The sequence below is a fragment of the Acomys minous genome (genome assembly GCF_964271855.1).
Source record: "Acomys minous genome assembly, chromosome: 13".
Classification (NCBI taxonomy): Eukaryota; Metazoa; Chordata; class Mammalia; order Rodentia; family Muridae; genus Acomys; species Acomys minous.
This window is the reverse complement of record NC_140495.1, coordinates 61,395,127-61,415,988: the sequence shown is the minus strand read 5'-3', so window position 1 is coordinate 61,415,988 and position 20,862 is coordinate 61,395,127. Positions and strand designations below refer to the sequence as shown.

The window sequence follows — 20,862 nt, the reverse complement described above, 5'->3', positions numbered from 1 at the left end:
AAAGACGGACATCATGAGGTCCTGTTACTTCTGAAGGAAACACAAGGCACAGGGGGTTGAAAAGGGCACAGACTGTATTGTTGACTTCCTGTCTGCCTGCCCCCAGCTGCAGTATCTGGGGTAGGGAGGGGATGGTCGTACAGTAGGTACATGGATTACTCCCACCCCGGAGGCTGCACTGCCTGGGCAGGGAGCGTGTGGAGGCCAAAGCCACTTTCAGCCTGTCTTCTTGAGCACGTGGATGAAATAGCAGGGAATGTAGGCCTGGCCAGGCTTGTAAGGCTTGAAGTCACCCAGGACGCTGTGCTGGCACTTGCCCCCAAAGGCTGCTTGGAGCAACTCCGTGAAGGACGCCAAACAGTGTGGGTAGTAAGACAGCCGGAACTTACTGCAACAGGACCCCGCCGAGCATGAGGGCAGCTGGCCACAGTTCTCCCCACCACCGTGACCTCGCTCCTGCCAAACCATGGAGGACCTGTTGCCATACCTGAAACCAGGAGAGCCATCTCTGCCAGCGCCTGGCACCTGCACGGTGTAGTCCAGGGTTACCATGTGGGCTTTGTTGTTCACTGCCAGCACTGATGTCGTGATGTCCTTGGTCAGGTCACTCTGTAGACAGTGACATCAGCTGCATTAGCTTCCGTAAGCCACCATGGGGCTCTGGGCCCCTCAGCTCACACCTCCCACTCGGAGCAAGCCCAACCTTGTAGTAGATGTTCTTCCCTGGGGGCGCGCAGCCCGTGCTGAGGATGTGGTCATAGTTGCGGTGGTCGATGACCAGCAGGCCCCCAGACCGCACCATGCTTGCAATGTTCCGTAGCGCCAGCCGGTGCTCACTCTGGTCACCTGGGTGCCAGGCAGGGCCACAGACACCATCTGCTTGGGCCTCCAGCACCACTCTCCCTCCCAAGTGCCAGCACTAAGGAAGAGGGGCAGGAAGCAGAGCTGCCTCATCAGAGCAGCCGCCCAGCCATCTGCCAGGCCAGAGCCAAGGCTCCAAGCTTACCTTTGCAGTCTGGCAAGTGGGCAAAACTGTTCCCGAGGCAGATGACAGCATCAAAGCCATCTCCTGCTGGCACATCCTTGTCCAGAGTCAACCAGTTGGCTTCTTCAATGACTGGAGGTCAGGGGAAGGGTTGGGATCAGCCGCATCACAACAGCAGCCACCTCCACCCAGGGACGTGTGAGGACTCATTAGGGACACCGAGAGTGCAATAGCAGAGAGCTAGGAAAGCTAGCTTTCCACTTAGGGGCTTTGTAGGAAGAAGAGACAGCAGCTCTGCAGGGCCTGGTGGGTTGCAGCACACCCCTTGCCCCTGCTGGACAGGAAGCTGAGGCAGGAGAATCACTTGAACCTAGCCTAGCCAGAGCAAGCAATGTAGGAAAAACATTAAAATGCTGGCAGTATATCTCAGTGGTCAGGTGTCACTCAGCATGCCCCAGCACCAAGAATACAACAAACTCACTCTTGACCTGGAACCTTCCTCTAGTACCAAAGCCTTCCTCTTTAGGAAGATGGCAGGAACTGCATTGTCTCTTGACAGTGGAGTCTGCACACACTGCACAAGAGAGCTCAGGGCAGAGAGAAGAGTGCCCATGGAGGTGTGTGCCCAGGGACGCCTGGCGGGACCTACGTACCCCACTTGTCAAAGGCAGGCTCCTTCCTCCGGTTCCAGCGCTCTTTGAGAGCGTACTTCAGCATCTTGTCACTGGCATCCACACTTGTCACGGTGAAGCCCTCTTCCACCAGCATGATAGAGTCCACTCTGAGGTCAGAGATGAGGGCCTGTGAGGACCAGTCAGAAGAGCCTGGGAGGAGCCCGGCGTGGTGGCGCACGCCTTTGACCTCAGCACTTGGGAGACAGAGGCAGGTGGATTGCTGCCTGGTCTACAGAGGGAGTCCAGGACAGCCAGGGCTACACAGAGAAACCCTGTCTCGAAAAAACACACAAAAAGAGCCTGGGAGGCACCGTGCCTAAGCATAGCCTTTCAGAATCCTTTCCTCCATTTCCTGTCTCAGGCCATCTCTGCTGACCTCAGATGATACTCCTTATCACCAAACAGCAAAAATGGTTTTTAGCCTAGTTTACTTAGTGAATTCCAGGACAGCCAGGGCTACAAAGAGAGACCCTCTCTCAAAAAAAAAAAAAAATTAAAAATTAAGTTTGGCAGAGCTTGATGGCACCTGCCTTTAATCCCAGCACTTGGGAGGCAGAGATAGGCAGATCTCTGAAAGTTCAAGGCCAGCCTGGTCTACAAAGGGAGTCCAGGGCAGTCAGGGCTACACAGAGAAACCCTGTCTAGAAACCAAAACAAAAAATTAGTTTTTTGTGTGTCTTGCCTGAATATGTGCATCATTTGCATGCCTGGGTCTGCAGAAGCCAGGGGAGGGTGTTGAGCACCAAACCAGGCTCCTCTGTGAGAGCATAACCCATCTCTCCAGCCTCTTCCTCTAAGAGATAGGGTCTCATAGTGTAGCACCGGAACTCACAGAGATCCATCTATGTAGGCCTCCCCAAGGGCTGGGATTAATGGTATGTGCTACCATGCTTGGCAGCAACACTTTTTTAAATGTTAATTTTAATTTTTAAATTATGTCTGAGTGTATGTGAGTGCAGTGCCCTCCGAGGCCAGAAGAGGGTGCTGGCTTCCCTTGGAATGGAGTTACAGGCTCTCGTGAACCACCTGATGCAGGCGCTAGAACTGAACATCTGGCTTCTGCAAGAGCTGTGGGCTCTTAGCGGCTGAACCATTTCTCCAGGCTCAATATTAAAAACAAACCAGGCACTCCGCAAATGTGCGTTTGCGAGCGAGGCATGCCCCCGCTCCTGGACAGTGAGTGCTCACTCAGAGGGGTGGGCTGTGTGCTTGGTGGGGGTGTCGGAAGACTGCTGTATCGTCCCCACCAAATGGGCCCTCTACTTCTTGAGAACGAGTTTCCTTATTACTGGTTGGAGAAAACCATAACTTACCACATGGGGTTTTGTTATGGTTTAAAACACATGTACCCTGCCGGGCGTGGTGGCGCACACCTTTAATCCCAGCACTCTGGAGGCAGAGGCAGGCGAATCGCTATGAGTTCGAGGCCAGCCTGGTCTACAAAGTGAGTCCAGGGGAGGCAAGGCTAACACAGAGACTATGTTTTGAAACCCGCCCCTCCCCTCCCAAAAAAAAAGCCCAACCAACCAAAACAAAACAAAACCAAAAAAAAAATGTACCCGAACTCCTGGCACAGCACCTGGCTGTGCAAATGTGCCACAAATGCTGTGTTCACACTGCCCGAGGCCATCACAGGAGCAACGCTGGAGCCAAGGTTCTAGCTTGGCCCAAAGCTGGCTTTTTTTTTTTTTTTTTTTTTCGAGACAGGGTTTCTCTGTGAAGCCTTAACTGTCCTGGACTCACTTTGTAGACCAGGCTGGCCTTGAACTCACAGTGATCCGCCTGCCTCTGCCTCCCGAGTGCTGGGATTAAAGGCGTGTGCCACCACGCCCGGCTCCAAAGCTGTTTTTGCTCCGTTCAATGAGCCCTTCTCCGCTCACACCCTTGCCCCTGGCCCCGAATCTTCTTGATGCCCTCTCCACACCGTATGGCAGGTGCTTTCACTATGCCCACTCTACCCGATGGGCAGGGAGGCCTGACCTGCAGTGCTGCCTGCCAGGCTCCAGCCCGCAAAGGCTGCCCCGACGGGCCTTCCTGTGGTGCAGAGGTCCCGACTGAGCCTCTGCGTCTTTGGGCTCTTGTTTGGACTCACCCTGTGCCACAGGCCACGTCCAGCACCCTGTGGCAACCGTGCTGCCGCAGCAGCCCAAGCAGCCACGTCTTGTACTCCGCGGTGCGGCTGCGGGTGTCCCCGATGTACAGCTGCCACACACGTGCGGCCTCCCCATCCGCATACTGGTCCGGGAGCCCTTCGGCCGCCACCCCCAAGGAGCGGGTACGGTACACGCTGTCCACCATCCTGACGGGCGCCTGGCTCTCGGGCCTGGAGTTCCGCACTTATAGCCCTCTGGCAGGGCGGCCCCACCTGGCCAATGGCAGGTGAGTGCAGGAACACGCCCCTGCTGGGCCCTGGGCTGGGAGCCAAGCTGCCCCCGCAGTGGGGATGGCTCAGCCAGGTAATCCTGGACCTGGCTTTCCCATAGTAAACTAGCACAGATAGAACGCAGCAGGGTGGCCGGGAGGAGCTGACAGAAAGTAGAGCAACGCAACGAGTACCCACCTAGAGTGCGGAAGAAAAGAGGCCTTTGAAATCCACCCAGCACAGTAAGGCGTCCACATACCCACCAAAAAACACCCGCTGAAGAGGGCCATTGGGCCGCAACAATGAAGTCTTTGGAAAGATGCTGATCTGCCCACTCGGGGGCAAAGGCCGGGTCCCTTGGAGACAGGTATGTGTCTCTCTAGGTGACAACACTAGGCACTAGGCCCAATCCCCTCCACCTTATGGGCTAGGAGCCTCCTAAGGTAGTCAGGAGGGCCTTCCGATCCCTGAACTATACTGCACATCCTCCTCAAGACTGGGTGCAGTAAGGCTGAGGCAGGAGGATTGTTTGTGCTCCAGAGTCAGGAGGCAGCCTGGGAAACATACGGCGCCTCCCATGTGCTTTCCATGGACGTGCCTAGTGGCAGAGAAGTTCAGGGTCAGGAGCGCAGACACTCAGTGCCCCAGCTCTGGCTGGCATCACTTCCTAATGCAAAGGTTGCTGTGGTTCGCCTGCTTACCTTTCTCCCCTATCAAGGACGAGGAGATCCCAGCAGAACTAAAGTAGGTGCTGGTGAAGATGTGTGCAAGCAAAGACCCATGAGGAGAAACGCCTTCCCACCTGCCCTACACTTACAACTTCACAAAGATTAGTTACAGGAAAATAAAGGGCTGTCCCTCCTTTCTTTCACCCTTTCCAATGTAGGGAGAACACTGGAGCTGGAACACCACCCACAGTTGTGTGATGGTGTTTTAACAGCATATATGTCACAGCACTCCATGTGTGCCTGGTACCAGCCGAGGGCAGAGAACACCGTGGAACTGACATCACGGAGCGTTGTGAGCTGGGGATATTGAACCCTGCTGAGGAGCAGCCAGTGCGGGGTCGGGCATGGGGGGTACTTTTGGTTTTGGTTTTTGGAGCCAGTTTCCCCATGTAGCCCAGTCTTGGAACTCACTCAGTTGACTAGGCTAGCCTTGAACTCAGAGATCCACCTGCCTCTGCCTCCAAGCGCTTGGACTAAGGGCGTGTACAACACTAGCTGTGGCCAGCTGAGCTATCTCTCCAGCAAAGCCAATCTCAAAGGGTTCTGTCCAGGCTCAAGTGACATAGCCTCAGGGCTCAGTGTCCTACAGGTCTCTGACACTAGGCTCAGAAAGACTCTGATGTGTGATGGTGCACACCTGTTATCCCAATGCGTGGGACGCTGAGGAGGGTAAGAGCAGGAGTTCAAGGTTACTCTAGGCTACATACAGTTCACGGCCACCTGAGCTGCACCAGTCCCTGTGGAGGGAAGGAGAGGAGAAATTGTATTTGAGAATTTCAAGTAAACTCAATGCCATTTATCGAAATATTCTTGGGGTAAATCTACCAACTCCAGACTTTTTTTCAAGTCTCATCTTTCTCATTTTAAGTGATCTTTTAATTTACTTAAGTTTTAACATTGGGAGAGCCAAGTTTTATATGTCTGCCTGTCCACCAGAAGAGGGGACCAGATCTCATTGTAGATGGTTGTGAGCCACCCTGTGGTTGCTGGGAATTGAACTCAGGACCTCTGGAAGAGCAGCTAGTACTCTTATCCTGTGAGCCATCTCTCCAGCCCCCTTTTTGGCTTCTCAAGACAGGGTTTCTCTGTGTAGTCCTGGCGGGCCTTGAACTCAAGGTCCACTTGCCTCTGCCTCCTGAGTGCTGGTATTAAAGGCGTGCACCTCCACTGACCATCTGAACCCACATCTCTAACCCCAGTGCCCAAGGAGGCGTAGGCAGGCGGCTGTCCAGGAGTTCAAGGTTAGTTTGGTCTATGGAGTAAGTTCCTGGACAACCAGGGCTATGTAGAGACCTTGTTTCAAAAAATTAACAACAAAAAAATTGTGTGTGTGTGTGTGTGTGTACAAGAACTCAGGTCCTCACCTTGACAGCAAGTGCCGTTCTTTACCTGATGTCATCTTGCTGGCCTGGTGTTTTTTCGGCCAGTGGTTCCCAACTTTCCTAATGCTGTGACACTTTAATACAGTTGCTCCTTATGTGGTGACCCTCAACCATAAAATTATGCCATTGCTACTTCATAGCTGTAATTTTGCTACTGTTATGAATCATAATGTAAATATCTGATGTGCAATATTTTGATATATGACCCTAAAAGGGTTGTGACCCATAGGTTGAGAACCACTGTTTTAGACAGTCTTATGTAGCTCTGGGCTGTCCTGGTCTCAGAGTCACCATACTCATGATGGGCTCCTGGCATACACCTATAGTCTTAGCTAACGAAGAAGCTAAGGCAGGAAATCATGTGAACTCAGGAGTTCAAGGCCAGCCTGTGCCCTGTGCAACAAAGTGAAAATAACTCAAAAATCAAGAAAGGGAAGAAGGAATTAGCCTGGACATGGTGGGCATGTTGAAAGGCTGGGGCAACAGAAATTTCACATATTTTGAAGGCACCCTGGACACTGGGCGTGGTGGTGCACACCTTTAATCCCAGTACTTAGGAGGCAGACGCAGGTGGATCGCTGTAAGTTCAAGGGTCGCCTGGTCTATAAAGCAAGTCCAGGACAGCCAAGGCTATACAGAGAAACCTTGTCTCAAAAAACAAAACAAAACAGAAAGAAAGAAAGAAAAAGACAGGCAGACTGGTAGGGCTGAGACCACTCACCTGGCATCGTGACACCTTGGGGTTGCCCCCCCAGCTCCACAGTTAAGTTGATGGGATCACATTGATGCATGAATCTTAGGGTCTAGCAAGTCAGTTCTGTGGACAAGCCCCAGACACAGTGACTTCACCAGCATCCTGCTCCTTTACGACACACGGTGGCATGGGCTCTACCTAAGGTCCACAGAGCAGGACATGGCACATGCCTCTAACACAGCTGGTTCACAAGTTCAGGGCCAGCTTTGGCTAGTAAGTTCTAGGGCCGCCTGTGCCAGAGACCTGTCAACCAGAAATTGCGCACATGTGTACGTACACACGTGTACACACACACACACACACACACACACACACACACACACACACACACACACACACACACACGGTAAAGCATGGAGCTTGCTAGGTCCCAGTCCAGCTGGTCTTTATGGGACCCACTAAGTAATCACTTCAGGCCACGCTCCTCCTTAGCAAAGGTTTCTGGTAAGAGGAGCTCAGCTTAACGCCAGCTCCAGCTAAGGCTTCTGGGGTGGGAAGTTATGAAAGGAGAGGCAACACCCAAATTCAAAGGTTTCTATAAATGGTGGGGAGACCAGCCTGGCCAGCCAAATCCTGCCTCTGCCTATCAACACTGGGCCAGGTCTGCCTGCTGGCAGGGGCTGCGAGGGTGCAGTATCAGGTCCTCAGGAGGTAGGGAGCAGTCCTTACAAGGTCAAAGTGCACTGCCCTGGGGCCTGGAGCAGGCTAGGATTGGGTCACGGGGCCAACACCCCTGGGCAAGGATAGGGCTTTGCTTCATCCTACTGTTAGGATCAATGATGCTCTGGGGACAGATTAAGATGTGCTCTGAAGTCCCGTGGGTTAATGACAGGAGATTGCCATCAAACTAAATGGAGGCTGAGCTCCTGCCTCCAAAGCCCAGGCCCCGCCCCCTCCCTTTGCCTCAGAAGGAAGTCCAGGCCAAGACCTGCTTCCACCGTGGAATCTCCTGGACCACCTGGCCCTCAGGACAGGGATCATCTGCCTTGGAGAGGGAGAGAAGACTAGAGCAAACCACTACAGCCCCAAAGGCCTGCTCTGGGCCCCAACAACCAAAGGACGCACTTTGTTTCACTCTCCACGCTTGGTTCCAAACCAGAGCATGTGCTCTCCTCCCAGCAGCCTGAACACTAGAGCTCTGTGCGCGAGACCCCATGGTCCTCTTCACTAGCAACTCAAGAAAGGCGGCAGTTTCCGGGGGAGGTGTCCTGGTGAGCGCTGAGGTCTGCAGGCACCTCAAGCAGCAGCACCTGCTTCTTGGCTTCCTTTACCCTGGTACTGGGGTGGGACCCAGAGCCTCCTGCACTCTGCCACTGACCCACCCCCACTCACCACAGGGTTCTCTCATGCCGTACCAACAAGGCCGTCTCCCCGGCCCTTTCTATGGTACAGGGTCTAAGTTACCCAGGCTGCCATGGCCTAGCTCTGAAGCCCGGGTAGGGCCTGAAATTGCAACCTTCCTGCCTCTGCCCCCCAAGTCACTGGGATCAACCGTCTGGGTGTTTTCAAGAGTATTAATTAACGGTGGTTGGTCAAGACCAAGAATCCACATTAGTTCAATATGAACTTGTGAGTGCCAGGTATGGAAAGAATGGGCCTTGGCAGCTGCGGAGCGCGGAAGGGCCATGGACTCGGAGTCTGAGCCCCAGCGGCACTACTGGCCACCAAGAGGTCATCAGCCAAGCCTGTTTTCTCAGAACTCACTGGAGGTGTCCTAATGCTCAGAGTGATGCTCCACAGCTGTCAACGCTGCAGCTACCAAGCTTGCTCTGACCCACACTCCATCCCAGCTCAGGACAGAGCTAGTAGAGTGTGTGCACTCTTGGCCCCCCCCCACCGGGGGGGGGGCACTATTGGGGGATGGTTTGATGTATTTTGATGCTAATTACAGCTTGCTGTCTCTGTGACCCAACTTTTGCTTAATAAAAAGCCATCCCACCTGGGCAGGGAAGGAGACAGGTGGGGCTAAAAAAAAAAAAAGAATTCTGAGAAGAAAAAGAGCCATGAGGAGAAAAGAGATCTGAAGTGAGGAGAGGAAGGCCGCCATGGGATAGATGGAGGAGAAGCACATGGCCAGGGCGGAGAATCCAGCCACACACACACACACAAAAACAAACAAACAAGTATATGGGATTATGGATGGGAGGTGGCTTGATAAAAGTTATTGGAAGCAGATGGCATAGAATTGAGACTATAAAAAGTAGTTTAGAGGATTGGTATCAACCCTGCTCTAGGTTAACTAAGGCTATTTTAAAATATAACAAGTGTCTGTCTTGATTGATTGGTAGCCAGGCCTACGGGTAATAGAGATAATTTAAAAACAATAGGCCACCTTCCTTGCCCAGGAGAACATGGCTTACCCAGGGCTTGTTAGGAGACTCGATGTCCAGGCACAACCACTGGGAAGAGCAGAGAGACCAAATGTGATCAATTCAGGACAAGGTTCAAGACCAGGCAAGGCCAGAATATGGCAGCAGGGGCCGACGCTGGTGATGTCCTGTAAACACTTACACAATGGGCAGCAAGGCCTGGGGTAGAGAGAGGCGGGAAGGAGGGCAGCCAGATGCCCAGGGCTCAGTGCGCAGAGGGAGCAGGGAGGGGAGTGGAAGGACCTTGGGAAACGGTCAGCTGCTGTAGGAGGGTCAGCTGAGGGACAGGGTCAGTCACCGTGCTCGCTCTCACCCCGTGCCACCTACCTTTAACCCAGTAGTTCTCAACCTGTGGGTCAAGACCCCTTTGACAGACCTCTATCTCCAAAAATATTTACATTACAATTCATAACAGTGGCAAAAGTACAGTTATGAAGTCGCAACAAAAATAATTTTATGGTGGGGGTCACCATAACATGAGGAACCATGTTAAGAGGTCAGAGCGTTAGGAAGGCTGAGAGCCACTGACTTAAGCCCAACCAACCCTGGGCACTGCCAGCCCCTGCTCCTCCTAGTAACTAGCAGGCTGAGCCTCCAATGAGGGTGGCAGCATACCAGCTCCGCAGCCCCGGGCTGAAAGAGCAACCAGGGCACTCTGGAGGCTGAGGAGGACCCAGGCCAACAGGCCGAAAGGTGTTCACTCTGGTAGCCCCGGGAGAAGGGCTGGGCAGAGCACCAGGCGATCTCAGGAGTGGATGGCGCTGGGGAGCTGCTGGGGCCGCCCTCTCCACAGACGCAGGGGTGGCTCTAGCCCCTTCTGCCACACTTCCTGAGTTCATCCTGGAAGTTCTGAGACTCTCGACCTGACCAAGGACGCAGCAGAAGAGGACGCCCGGCAGAGTGAAGAGGGCCAGCCGACATGGCCGCATTAAGTCCTTCCTTGGGGCTGTGTCCATCCTGGGTGAAAAGGGTACTGACGCCCGACGCTAGGAGTCATCATCTTATGTGCCTTGTACTCTTCTGCTTCCAGGTCAGGGGTCACAGTTTAGGGATGCTGGGTTGGACCCAGAACTTGTGGGGGCGGGGGGCTATGTAAAAAGACAGCCGCCGTCTGCACATCCTCCAACTGTTCCTTTGGAGGGTGGAGTCTCCCACAACCCCAGATCCCTCCACTTCTTGCTGTTACTCAAGGGAAGGAAGAGGGCACAGCCAAGGTACGAGTCCCGCAGCTGGGACAAGGGCACCCTTGATGGAGCCGCGCGCCCCATGCTCTTAGCTCTCAAGTCAGGGACGCTAAGTTGGGCTCACAGCTCATCAGGGGGGCTGTGTGGGAGGGGGGATGCCTTCTGCACACCTTCCTCCTCCTCGGAGTCGGCCCCCCCCTCCAGGCCCCGCAGCTCCTTCCTCTGCTTGCTGCCGCTGCTGGAGCCCTTGGCGCTGCTGCGCTTCTTCTTGGATTTCTTCCCTCCCAGGGAGGCTATGTCCCCTTTCTTCCCAGACCACCGCTCCGCCAGGCAACCTGAGGGAAGGTGCAGACAGGCCTCAGGGCTGGCTTGCTGGGAAGCAGCACCGAGAGGGAGCTACTGAGAGGAGCGTTTACAGTTACAATGGGTGCTGCCCACCCATCTCTCAGTCATCCCAGGGTGACTGTCCCTGTGCCTGGGACCATGACCTTACCTCATGAGGCTCCCTGTGGATAAAATGCCCTTTCCTCTCCCGCCCTGTGCAACCCAGCTCCCCTGAGGGGGGCGGGGGTGCAGACACTGGCTCTCCTCCTCCCGCCCCACTCACTGGTGTCCTTGCCCTTCAGCACGTGGTTGGCGCAGAGGAATTGGGTCAGGTCCTCCTCCTGGTGGTTCCTGTACCAGTCCTCAATCACCTCTTCAAACTCTTCCACCAGCACGTCACACTGTGAAGACAGCACCAGAGACTGGGGAGCCAGGCACCCACCTCTCTCCCAGGGAGCCTGGCTCCAACGCTATGACCCACAAACAGGCAGGCAGGCAGGGATGACGCGCCTGAGGAAACTGAGACAAAAGTAAAAAGATGCCAGGAGCGGCAGGGCATGCCTTTGACCCCAACACTCCTGAGGTAAAGGCAGGCGTATTTCTGTGCGTTTGAGCCCAGCCTGGTTTACATAGTAGAGTTCCAGGTAAGCCAGGGTTACATCGTGAGACCCTGGCTCTCTGTGGCCTTCCTCTGTGTAAAGCTGGTCCTACCCACCCCACTGAAAGCAGCTGGCTGAACGGCCCTTACCTGCTTCTTGAGGTCGGCCACCTCGGCAGAGGTCTCATTCCACAGTTCGTAGGGGATGTCCATGACCACCTTGACCCCTTTGTGGACCAGGTTGTGCAGGGTCTCGAAGGTCTCCGACATGCCCTGGAAGAGGCAAGCAGTCCTGAGCAGCATCACCCCGCCCTCCTCCCGCCCTCCTCCCGGGCTTGAGGACCTGAGGGGTCAGAGACACCATGCGGCTAAGGCTTCTCACCTTTGGCCCTGACCTCTCGCCCTTCCAGGCTGGCCTTTCCCCACCCTTGATCACACACACACACACACCCTGACCTGGCCCTCACCCCTGTATGGTCTCTGGCCTTGTGAACTTAGATTTCTTTCCCAGAAAATAAGATGGCCTTGGCTCCTTCTCTGGTGGCTGGACACTCATAAGTAAACAGAATGGTTTAAATATGGAAAATAAGACTTCAAATATTTTCCTATCTTTATCCTGTAAATATCAATAAATATTTTTTGATTGTAGTATGTTAAAATGTTTGACGTTTTTGTTTTTCAAATTGCAGTTTGAGGCTGGGAGTGGCAGCTTATGTCTTTAATCCCAGGATTCCAGAGACAGAGGCAAAGGAAATGGATCTCTGTGAAGTGCTGGCTGGCTGAGTGCTGGGACTAAAGGTGTGTGCCACCACAGCCGGCCAGGCACATCCTGTTGCATCTTGCTTTATGGGGTACTCAGTGCTTACAGTTCCCCTTCTGCATCATCTCCCTAGCCTCAGAACTGCCTGATGTCTGTACTTACTGATTTATCTATATACCCAGGGTGGTCTCAAAATTTGCTGGGTAAAAGAAGGTTACAAGTGTTTTTGTTATTTGACTTTCTGTGTGTTTCGCCTGCACCATAGGCATGCCCCATGTCTGCGAACTTCCACATGGGTGCTGGGAACCAAACCTGGCTCCTCTACAGAGCAGTGAGTGCTCTCAACTGCTGAGCCGTCTCTCCACTTCAAGCCAGGGTTACGACTCTAAGGGACCCTCTGAACCCAGGCCCCTCCCTGCCCCACGCTCTTCCTTGCTAAGAACAGAGTACAACTGAGGCCCAAAGGACTCTTCATGCTGGGAAAAAACTGGACTGGCTTCCTAGGTAGCTATTGTCCCCAGAGATAATGCACTACCCACGTAGCCCCTTTCCTAGAGATAATTCACACGCACGCACGCACGCACCTTTTGCACCTTGCTTTGGAGACACAATCACTATGTGGCCCCACTGGGCCTAGAGCTTGCTGTGTAGATCAGGCTGGATTAAAAAACTCAGAGTTCCCAGGGTGGTGGTGACCCACGCCTTTAATCTCAGCACTCAGGAAACAGAGGCAGGTGGATCACTGTGAGTTCAAGGCCAGCCTGGCCTACAGAGTGAGCCCAGAACAGCCAAGGCTACACAGAGAAACTCTGTCTCGAAAAATCAAACAAACAAATCCCCAAAACCAAAACTCGGGCGCTCCACCTGCCTGTCTTGAGTGCTGGGATTACTATTGCACACCGCCCCCGCCCCAGCCGCATTCCTTGTTTTACACTGTACAACTCACATGCACAACCTAGCACACCTGGGCCCTACTGGCTATTCGACTGTTTCTAATAGTTTGCTAGCATTTTTTGTTGTTGCTGTTCTTTGTCTCCTGTGTAGCCCAGGCTGGCCTCAAAGTTCAGGCTGTGCTACCTCCTAAATTCTGGGATGGACAGGTGAGTCACGCTGCACCTGGGCAGGAGAAACTAATTTGAGATCTTTTTTTATGAAAGCCATCATGGATTGGCTAACCAAATCCACTATGCTTTCTTTAAAGACAAATCTAAAACTTCTGCTTGAAACGCTTAGGGGTCCCAGGGGCTATGGCTGACGTCCTCGGACAGAAGGGACCTTAGGAGGAAAGTGTGGGTGACAGGCACAGAAGACACAGAGAGCTGGTCGCCTACTGCAACCAGCTCCTTCTCCCAGAAAAGTACCTGTGTACACAGGCGCTAAGAAGCAACTCTGGGTGGCTCACGGAAGCACTGACAGGCTTTCATGTAGCCCAGGCCAGCCTCGAACTGGCTACGTAATTGAAGCTAGCCTTGAACTCCTGCCTCCTGCCTCCATCTGAACGGCAAGTACTGAGATTTTAATGCCATCGTACCTGTCTGCTGGCACCTCCCCTGACACACTGCTAGGAGACTCTCGCTCAGTCCTAGTGGTTTTGGTACCAACGTGAGCTGCCAGCATGGGGCATTTCTGCCTGTGCCTGACATGGAGCTGGAAGCTGGGGCAAGCCCAGGCCACCATAAATACACCTTATGTTACTGTAGAGCCAGTGCCCAGCAAGAAATACAAATGGCTATCCAAGAACTCGTGGGAGGAAGGAGGGCGGCCCCCAGGCACTACCTGCCAAACACACACACACACACCAGCAGACACACTTAAGATCCACGAGGGCATGGCTCAGAGGAAATGAGGCACAAGCACGAAGCCAACCTTGGCAAACCGGTTGCTGCCGGTCCTCTCCTTGTGCAGGCTGTAGTCCAGCAGCCTCTTGCAGATGGTCTCAGTGACTTCAATTAACCGTAAGTCCCTGCGAGACAGCAGCAGAGAGGAACTAAGTTCTCCTCCCCTGCAATGCAGTCTGTCCAGCCCTGCTGCCCAACACCTGTACGTCTCACCAACGGGAAGGCAGAGCTGGAGAGAGGACAGCTCATCTGGCCTGGGGGCTCTGAAAAGCTGGAACACAGACCAGAGAGACACATTTTAACAGATCTAAGGGGAGAGTCTATGTGTTTGCACGTGTGTAAGGAACCAAACCTGGTACCTTGCACAGGCCAGGAGAGACCTCTACACTGAGTCTCACACTAAACCAATCTATTTACTTTTACTTAAAAATACTTATCTAAAAAAAACCCTATTTTTGTGTGTTTGTGTGTATGCACACGTTACACGTGCTGGAGGAGGCCAGTAGAAGACACTGGATCTCCTGGTGTTGGAGTCACAGGTGCTTGTAAGCTGCTTGACATGGGTGTTGGGAACTGAACCCGGGTCCTCTAGAAGAGCAGCAAGTATTTATAACTGCTGGGCCATCCTTCCAGCTCCTACTTTAGGGGGGAAAAAAAGTATTTTATGTATGAGTGCTCTGCCTACATGTACACCCGCAGGCCAGAAGAGGGCATCAGATCCCAGTATAAACTGGTTGTGAGCCACAATATGGTTGCTAGGAATTGAACCTCTGGAAGAGCAGATAGTGTTCTTAACCTGAGTCATCTCTCCAGCCCCCAGCCACTACTTTTTTTTTTTTTTAATTTGTGGTCTTAGGACTCAAATCCAGTCTATTGTGCATGGTGACACATGCTCTGCTATTCCCACTTCTTTCCTATGAAGCAAAATGCATCCATCTTTTTTTTTCCCCGAGACAGGGTCTCTCTGTGTAGCCTTGGCTGTCCTGGACTCGCTTTGTAGACCAGGCTGGCCTTGAACTTACAGCGATCCGTTTGCCTCTGCCTTCCAAGTGTTGGGATTAAAGGTGTGCGCTCCACGCACAGCCACATCCATCTTTTTGTAAGACTTAACTTGTCACTATTAATAAAGACATCGTGAACAGATCTTTCCCACTTATTTGTTTTTTGAGACAGGGTTTCTCTGTGTAGTCCTGGTTATTCTGGACCTCACTGTGTAGACCAGGCTGGCCTCGGACTCAGAGATCCTCCTGCCTCTGCCTCCCAAGTGCTGGGATTAAGAGCATGTGTCACTATGCCTGTGTATTAACCACCTGTTTTTTGATACATGTGTGGCAAATGTGTGTAAAAACTCATGTGTGTGCATATATGTGCAGGTATACGTGCATACATACATAACATGTGGAGTCCAAGGTCAACATCAGGGGTCTTCCTTGATCGCTTTCTCTTTTTTGAGCCAGGTCTCTCTGAATCTGCAACTCTGAATCTTCTGGACTGGAAGTAGGTAGGAGGAAGCCACAGTGCTCCCTCCCGCCCAGCCCTCCTTGTGGGATCAGAGGTGAGAACCACTCTGCCTGGCTTTATGTAGGTGCCAGGGACCAAAATCAAGCCCTCACGCTTGCACAGCAAGCATTTTGCCAACAGCCACCTCGCAGCTAGTCACCATTGCTTTCTTTCTGTGTTCTGGAGACAGGGTGTCACTATGTGGCCCTGGCTGGCCTAGAGCGTGCCATGCAGACCAGCCTGGTGTTCAACTCAGAGATCCACCCACCTCTGCCTCCTTGACGTTGCAGTTAAATAGTGCCACTGCACCTAGCAAACCATTTTTCAAGTCATTGTTTGGCACCTCTTGGGTCATGACTTCATCTTGTTTGGGGAGAGGAAACACCAGGCATGCCCAGAGACTCCGCTCCAGGTGTCTCTGCACCCTATGGCCTGAGCTCACGGAAATCCAGCCATGGGCAGGCTAGCCATGCAGAGCGCTCTACTGGGAACTCCAGCTGACTGCCTTATCGGCCCTGGCTTCTGCTGGATGTTGGTGAGCGCCTGATTTGATGACCCTACCTTGCTGTTTGCTCTTTTACTTGGAAGTCTTGCCGCCTAATTAATGGTTGTAATCCTGAATGAGCCTCCTCTGGTGGTCAGGCCAGCCTGAATCTAGATAATCTCTCACAGGTTCGCTCTTCCCTTCCCGTGGGGGGTTTCAGATCCTGTCAGGTTGGTACTGCCGCTGAGCACCACGCCCACGAGGACATGACTCTAAACTCATCACAGCGCTGCCTCGGCCTCCCAGCTGCTGGGACGACAGGTTTGAGATGCCATGCTCAGCACCTATCTATCTTGTTTGCTTGGGTTTCTGTTCTGTCACTGTGGAAGTCACTGGTAGACCAAGGAGGCCACAGGCCTGGAATAATTTCCCTGCCTTTGCCTTTTTCCAAGTGAAGGGTTATGGGAATGCACCGTGCCTGGACATTCTGCTGTCATTCTGATGGCAAAACTTCTTTTCCCCAGTTTTTCCAAGACAGGGTTTCTCTGCGTAGCCTTGGCAGTCTTGGTCTTGCTTTGTAGACCAGGCTGTCCTGGAACTCACATCCATCCGCCTGCCTCTGCCACCCAAGTGCTGGGATTAAAGGCGTGCGCCACCACTGCCTGGCACGTCCAGCTGTCTTGTTTTCTTAAAGATTTATTAGTATTATGTATACAGTGCTCTGCCTACACATACACCTGAAAGCCAGAAGAGGGCATCAGATCAGATCACATTATAGATGGTTGTGAGCCACCATGTGGTTGCTGGGAATTGAACTCAGGACCTCTGGAGGAACAGTCAGTGCTCTTAACCTCTGAGCTATCTCTCCAGACCTCCAGCTGTCAATTTTAAAAATAAGATTGTTTTTAATTTAGGTGTTTTGTGTGTGTGTCTGTGTGTTTGTCACATGTACGGGCATGCCCATGTGGAGCTAGAGTAATAGGTGGTGTGAGTCTCCTGACATGGGTGCTGGGAACTGAATTTCGGTCTGCTAGAAGAGCAGCAAGTGTTCCTAAGACAGTGGCTCTCACTCTGTGGGTCGGGACTCCTTTGTGGGGGGTTGAACTACCTTTTTAAGGGATCACATAATAGATATCCAGCATATCAGGTATTTATATTATGATTCACAACAGTAGCAAAATTACAGTTATGAAGTGGCAACAAAAATAATTTATGAAAAAAAAATAATTTATGAGCCTGGCACAATGGTGCATGCCTGTAATCCCAGCACTCAGAGGGGCAGAGGCAGGCAGGTCTCTGTGAGTTCAAGGCCAGCGTGATCTATAGAGCCCAGGATAGCCAAGGCTACACAGAGAAACCCTGTCTCGAAAAACTAAAAAAGAAAAAAATTAATAAAAAAAAATTTTATAGTTGATGATCACCATGACACAATGAACTGTATTAAAGGGTCACAGGATTAGGAACTTTGAAAACCAATGCCTTTTTGTTGTTGTTGTTTGTTTATTTGTTTTTCAAGACAGGGTTTCTTTGTGTAGCCTTGGCTGTCCTAGAACTAAATCAGGCTGGCCTTGAACTCACAGATACCAGCTTGCCTCTGTCTCCTGAGTGCTAGGATTAACGACGTGTGCCACTACCATCTAGCTAACAACCACTATCTTAAGGGCTGAGCTATCTCTCCAGCACCTTCATGTTGCTTTTTAAAAGCTATGCTTTATTTGTATGTGTGTTTGTATGTGAGCGCAAGGTTTGTTGGAAAGCATCTTTATCTGAACGATTTCACTGGTTCTTATGTCTTTTTAATCTCTTTTTTAACTTTTATTTGTATGTGTAGGGTGCTCTACCTGCATGCTTTCCTGTGCATGTGTGTGTGCATGCAGTACCTGAACAGGCCAGAGAAGGGCTGCTGACCCCCTGGGGCTGGAGTGACAGATACTATGTGGTGCTGGGGACTGATCCTAAGACTCACCCCAAAAAACAATCAGTGCTTTTACCGGCTAAGCCATCTCTCCAGCCCACCTCATGTCACTCCGAAGGGATGACATACGCTGGCTTTGTTTCTGTGTTTGTATCTGGCAAAATAAAAATCTGGCAGTCCAGCTGACACACACCTTTAATCCCAGCAGAGGCAGACGGAGGATCTCTGAGTTCGAGGCCAGCCTGGTCTACAGAAGAAGTTGTAGGACAGAGAGAACTAAAAAGAGAGACCCTGTCTCATTTAATTAATTAATAAACAAAATTCTGGTAATCCCATGTTAGCATTTTTTACATAAATTACACTGCTCCAAGAGATACTAGTGGCTGGGATTCCTCTGGTCTCCTGCCTGTCACCAGCCTCACTTTTCTGGGGGAGGAATGAGACACAGAGAAAGGCTTTACACCCAGTGGACAAACTGAATCCTTATCTTTGTTGTAGTTTGCCTGGATGGGAGGAAGTAAGAACCACAACCCTTGTGTCCCAATCCCTCCCCCAAAAACAAAGCCAAAGCAGGCCCGGCCACTAGCCCCCGCTCACTTACGACTTGGTGTACTTGACTCCAGAGGCCTTGCGGTCCAGAATGCCGTAGCCTGTGCCGATCACTTCCTTGGTCTTCCCAGTTTCCTCAAAAGCTGACTTCAGCTCCACTGCAACATACTTGCACACTGGGGAAGGAAGATGCGGGACAGCGCTGGGTGCAGAGCGTCTTCTGGGAGGCCAGCACCCAGCCAAGCCAACCCAGGTGTCCCGTCCACAGGGACAGCGCTGGGTGCAGAGCGTCTTCTGGGAGGCCAGCACCCAGCCAAGCCAACCCAGGTGTCCCGTCCACAGGGACAGCGTTGGGTGCAGAGCGTCTTCTGGGAGGCCAGCACTCAGCCAAGCCAACCCAGGTGTCCCGTCCACAGGGACAGCGCTGGGTGCAGAGTGTCTTCTGGGAGACCAGCACTCAGCCAAACCAACCCAGGTGTCCTGTCCATACCTGGGTCAAAATAGTATTCTGTTTGGAAGTTAGTTCCAGGTCACAAGTAGAGCTCACAATCTCGTGTCCATTTCCAGCCTCAAATCCCAACACACACACACACACACACACACACACACACACACACACACACACTTCTACCAGAACTATTTAGTAAGCTGAAGCAGGAGCCTGTAAATTCAAGGCCAGCCTGGGTAGCACAGGCAACAGAGAGAAATTTCAAAACATAACCAAGCACGGTGGCATGCTCCTTTAACCCCAGCACTCAGGAAACAGAGGCAGATGTATCTGTAAGTTAAAGACCAGCCTTCTGCCGGGCAGTGGTGGTGCACGCCTTTAATCCCAGCACTCGGGAGGCAGAGGCAAGCAGATCACTGTGAGTTCGAGGCCGGCCTGGTAAACAAAGTGAGTCCAGGGCAGCCAAGGCTATACAGAGAGATTCTGTCTTGTTGGGGGGCGGGGGGGGGGGGGGGGGGGAGAACACCAGCCTTCTCTACTTAACAAATTTCATACCAGCCAGAGCTAAATCATGAGACAATGTTTTAAATAAATAAATATTAGTTATAAGCAATTAGTGTGGCTGGAGAGGTGACTCAGAGGCCAACAGCACTTACTGCTCTTGCAGAGGACCTGGATTCTGTTCCCAGCACTCACATAGCAGCTCACAACCATCTGTAAACTCTTAGCTCCAGGGGAACCAATGCCCTTTTCCGGCCCCTGCCGACACGGCATGAACGAGGTGTACACATATACATATATCCATACATTCCTGCAGAAAAATACATACATATTTAAAGGAGAAATCTTTCAAATAATAAAGATAAATGGGCTGGAGAGGTGGCTCAGCAGGTACAGGGGCTCACTGCCAAACCTAGCGACCAGAGTTCTGTCCCCAGGACACACACAGTGGAGGTGTCTCCTGTAAGTTGTAATCTGACGTCCATGGGCACACGGCAGCACCTGCGCCAGTCCATTGCTCCAGCCACCCAACAAATAAATGTAAACAAAATTTTAAAATAAAAATAATAAGATATTCATGCACACTAAACTGGCAGAATAGAATGAAAGTTTTATTCAACAACTGTTAAATGATTTCCCTTGCAGTATCTAATACTTAATACTCCATGTCCACAATTACACATTATAAACAATTATACATCATAATGTGCTTCCTGTGGACACGAACTGCTGTATAACCATAAGACAATTATGGTAGTCAGGAAACTAATGGGAATCATCTAATAGTTCGTACTAACCCTCTCCACGTGTCCCTGAGATCTCTGTCATGGCTGTGCACGTGTTCCCCAGCACTTCTCTCTGACTGCTGGGTTAATTTGCTCCAGAGAGGCGTGTGTATTTTTTTATCTCTTCCTGCCCTCTGCAAGCAGTTAAGCAACTCCTGTGTGCTGAGTACAGGGGACAGGAGATGGAAACCAAGACCCCTCCCACCCATCCAGAAGCTCAGTGGGAAAGAGCAAAGGGTATTACGAATAACACCGGAGCCTGCCACCCTCAGGGTATGATACGCCCACGGCCCCGGGGAAAGTGCTTAATGCCCTCTAGAGGCTTCTCTGACCCAGCCTCCTGGCACAATATTAAATCTTCTCCCCCAAGACAGTGCTGAACTACAGCCATATGATCTCTGTCAGACCCAGCTTAGACACACTTGGGTCCTTAGAGTATGCATTGTCCTTGGAGGTTTTCTGTGTTGCCCTAGTCTGGTGTCCTGGACATGCTGGACTGCTGTTGAGTCCATGAGGAAGAAAAAGGAAGAGGGAGAAGAAGAGAGAGAGGGGAGGAGAAAAAGGAGGAGGAGGAGAGACAACCCCTGGAGGCTGGTTTGTGGAATTCTCTCTAACGGGTGCATTAACTGATGCTAGGAGAACTTGCAACACAAAGGTCCCAATTATCAGCTGGTGATGTGAGTCCCAAATACCAAGGCTCTTAGCTCTCTGCCTCTCCATCC

General features: G+C 51.9%; 2 protein-coding genes across 2 annotated transcripts in view; both read right to left on the bottom strand.

Moving 5' to 3' along the window:
• Positions 1–56: 56 nt before the first annotated feature.
• Positions 57–4,026, bottom strand: GNMT (glycine N-methyltransferase). The gene is made up of 6 exons (XM_084753028.1): positions 3,752–4,026; positions 1,639–1,766; positions 1,007–1,117; positions 704–846; positions 488–609; positions 57–388 (listed from the first exon to the last, which is right to left on the bottom strand). Exons 1-6 carry the CDS (start codon positions 3,955–3,957, stop codon positions 217–219), a joined length of 882 nt encoding a protein of 293 aa, XP_084609154.1. The 5' UTR covers positions 3,958–4,026; the 3' UTR covers positions 57–216.
• A 5,657-nt stretch (positions 4,027–9,683) lies between these two features.
• Positions 9,684–20,862, bottom strand: part of CNPY3 (canopy FGF signaling regulator 3) — a 14,046-nt gene continuing 2,867 nt past the window's right edge. The window contains exons 2-6 of the mRNA XM_084753027.1: positions 18,459–18,582; positions 13,987–14,083; positions 11,511–11,633; positions 11,046–11,163; positions 9,684–10,773 (exon numbers count right to left, since the gene is read on the bottom strand). Of these exons, the coding sequence (XP_084609153.1) occupies positions 10,559–10,773; positions 11,046–11,163; positions 11,511–11,633; positions 13,987–14,083; positions 18,459–18,582 (677 nt within the window). The 3' untranslated portion in view covers positions 9,684–10,558. The remainder of the gene's footprint in view (positions 10,774–11,045; positions 11,164–11,510; positions 11,634–13,986; positions 14,084–18,458; positions 18,583–20,862) is intronic.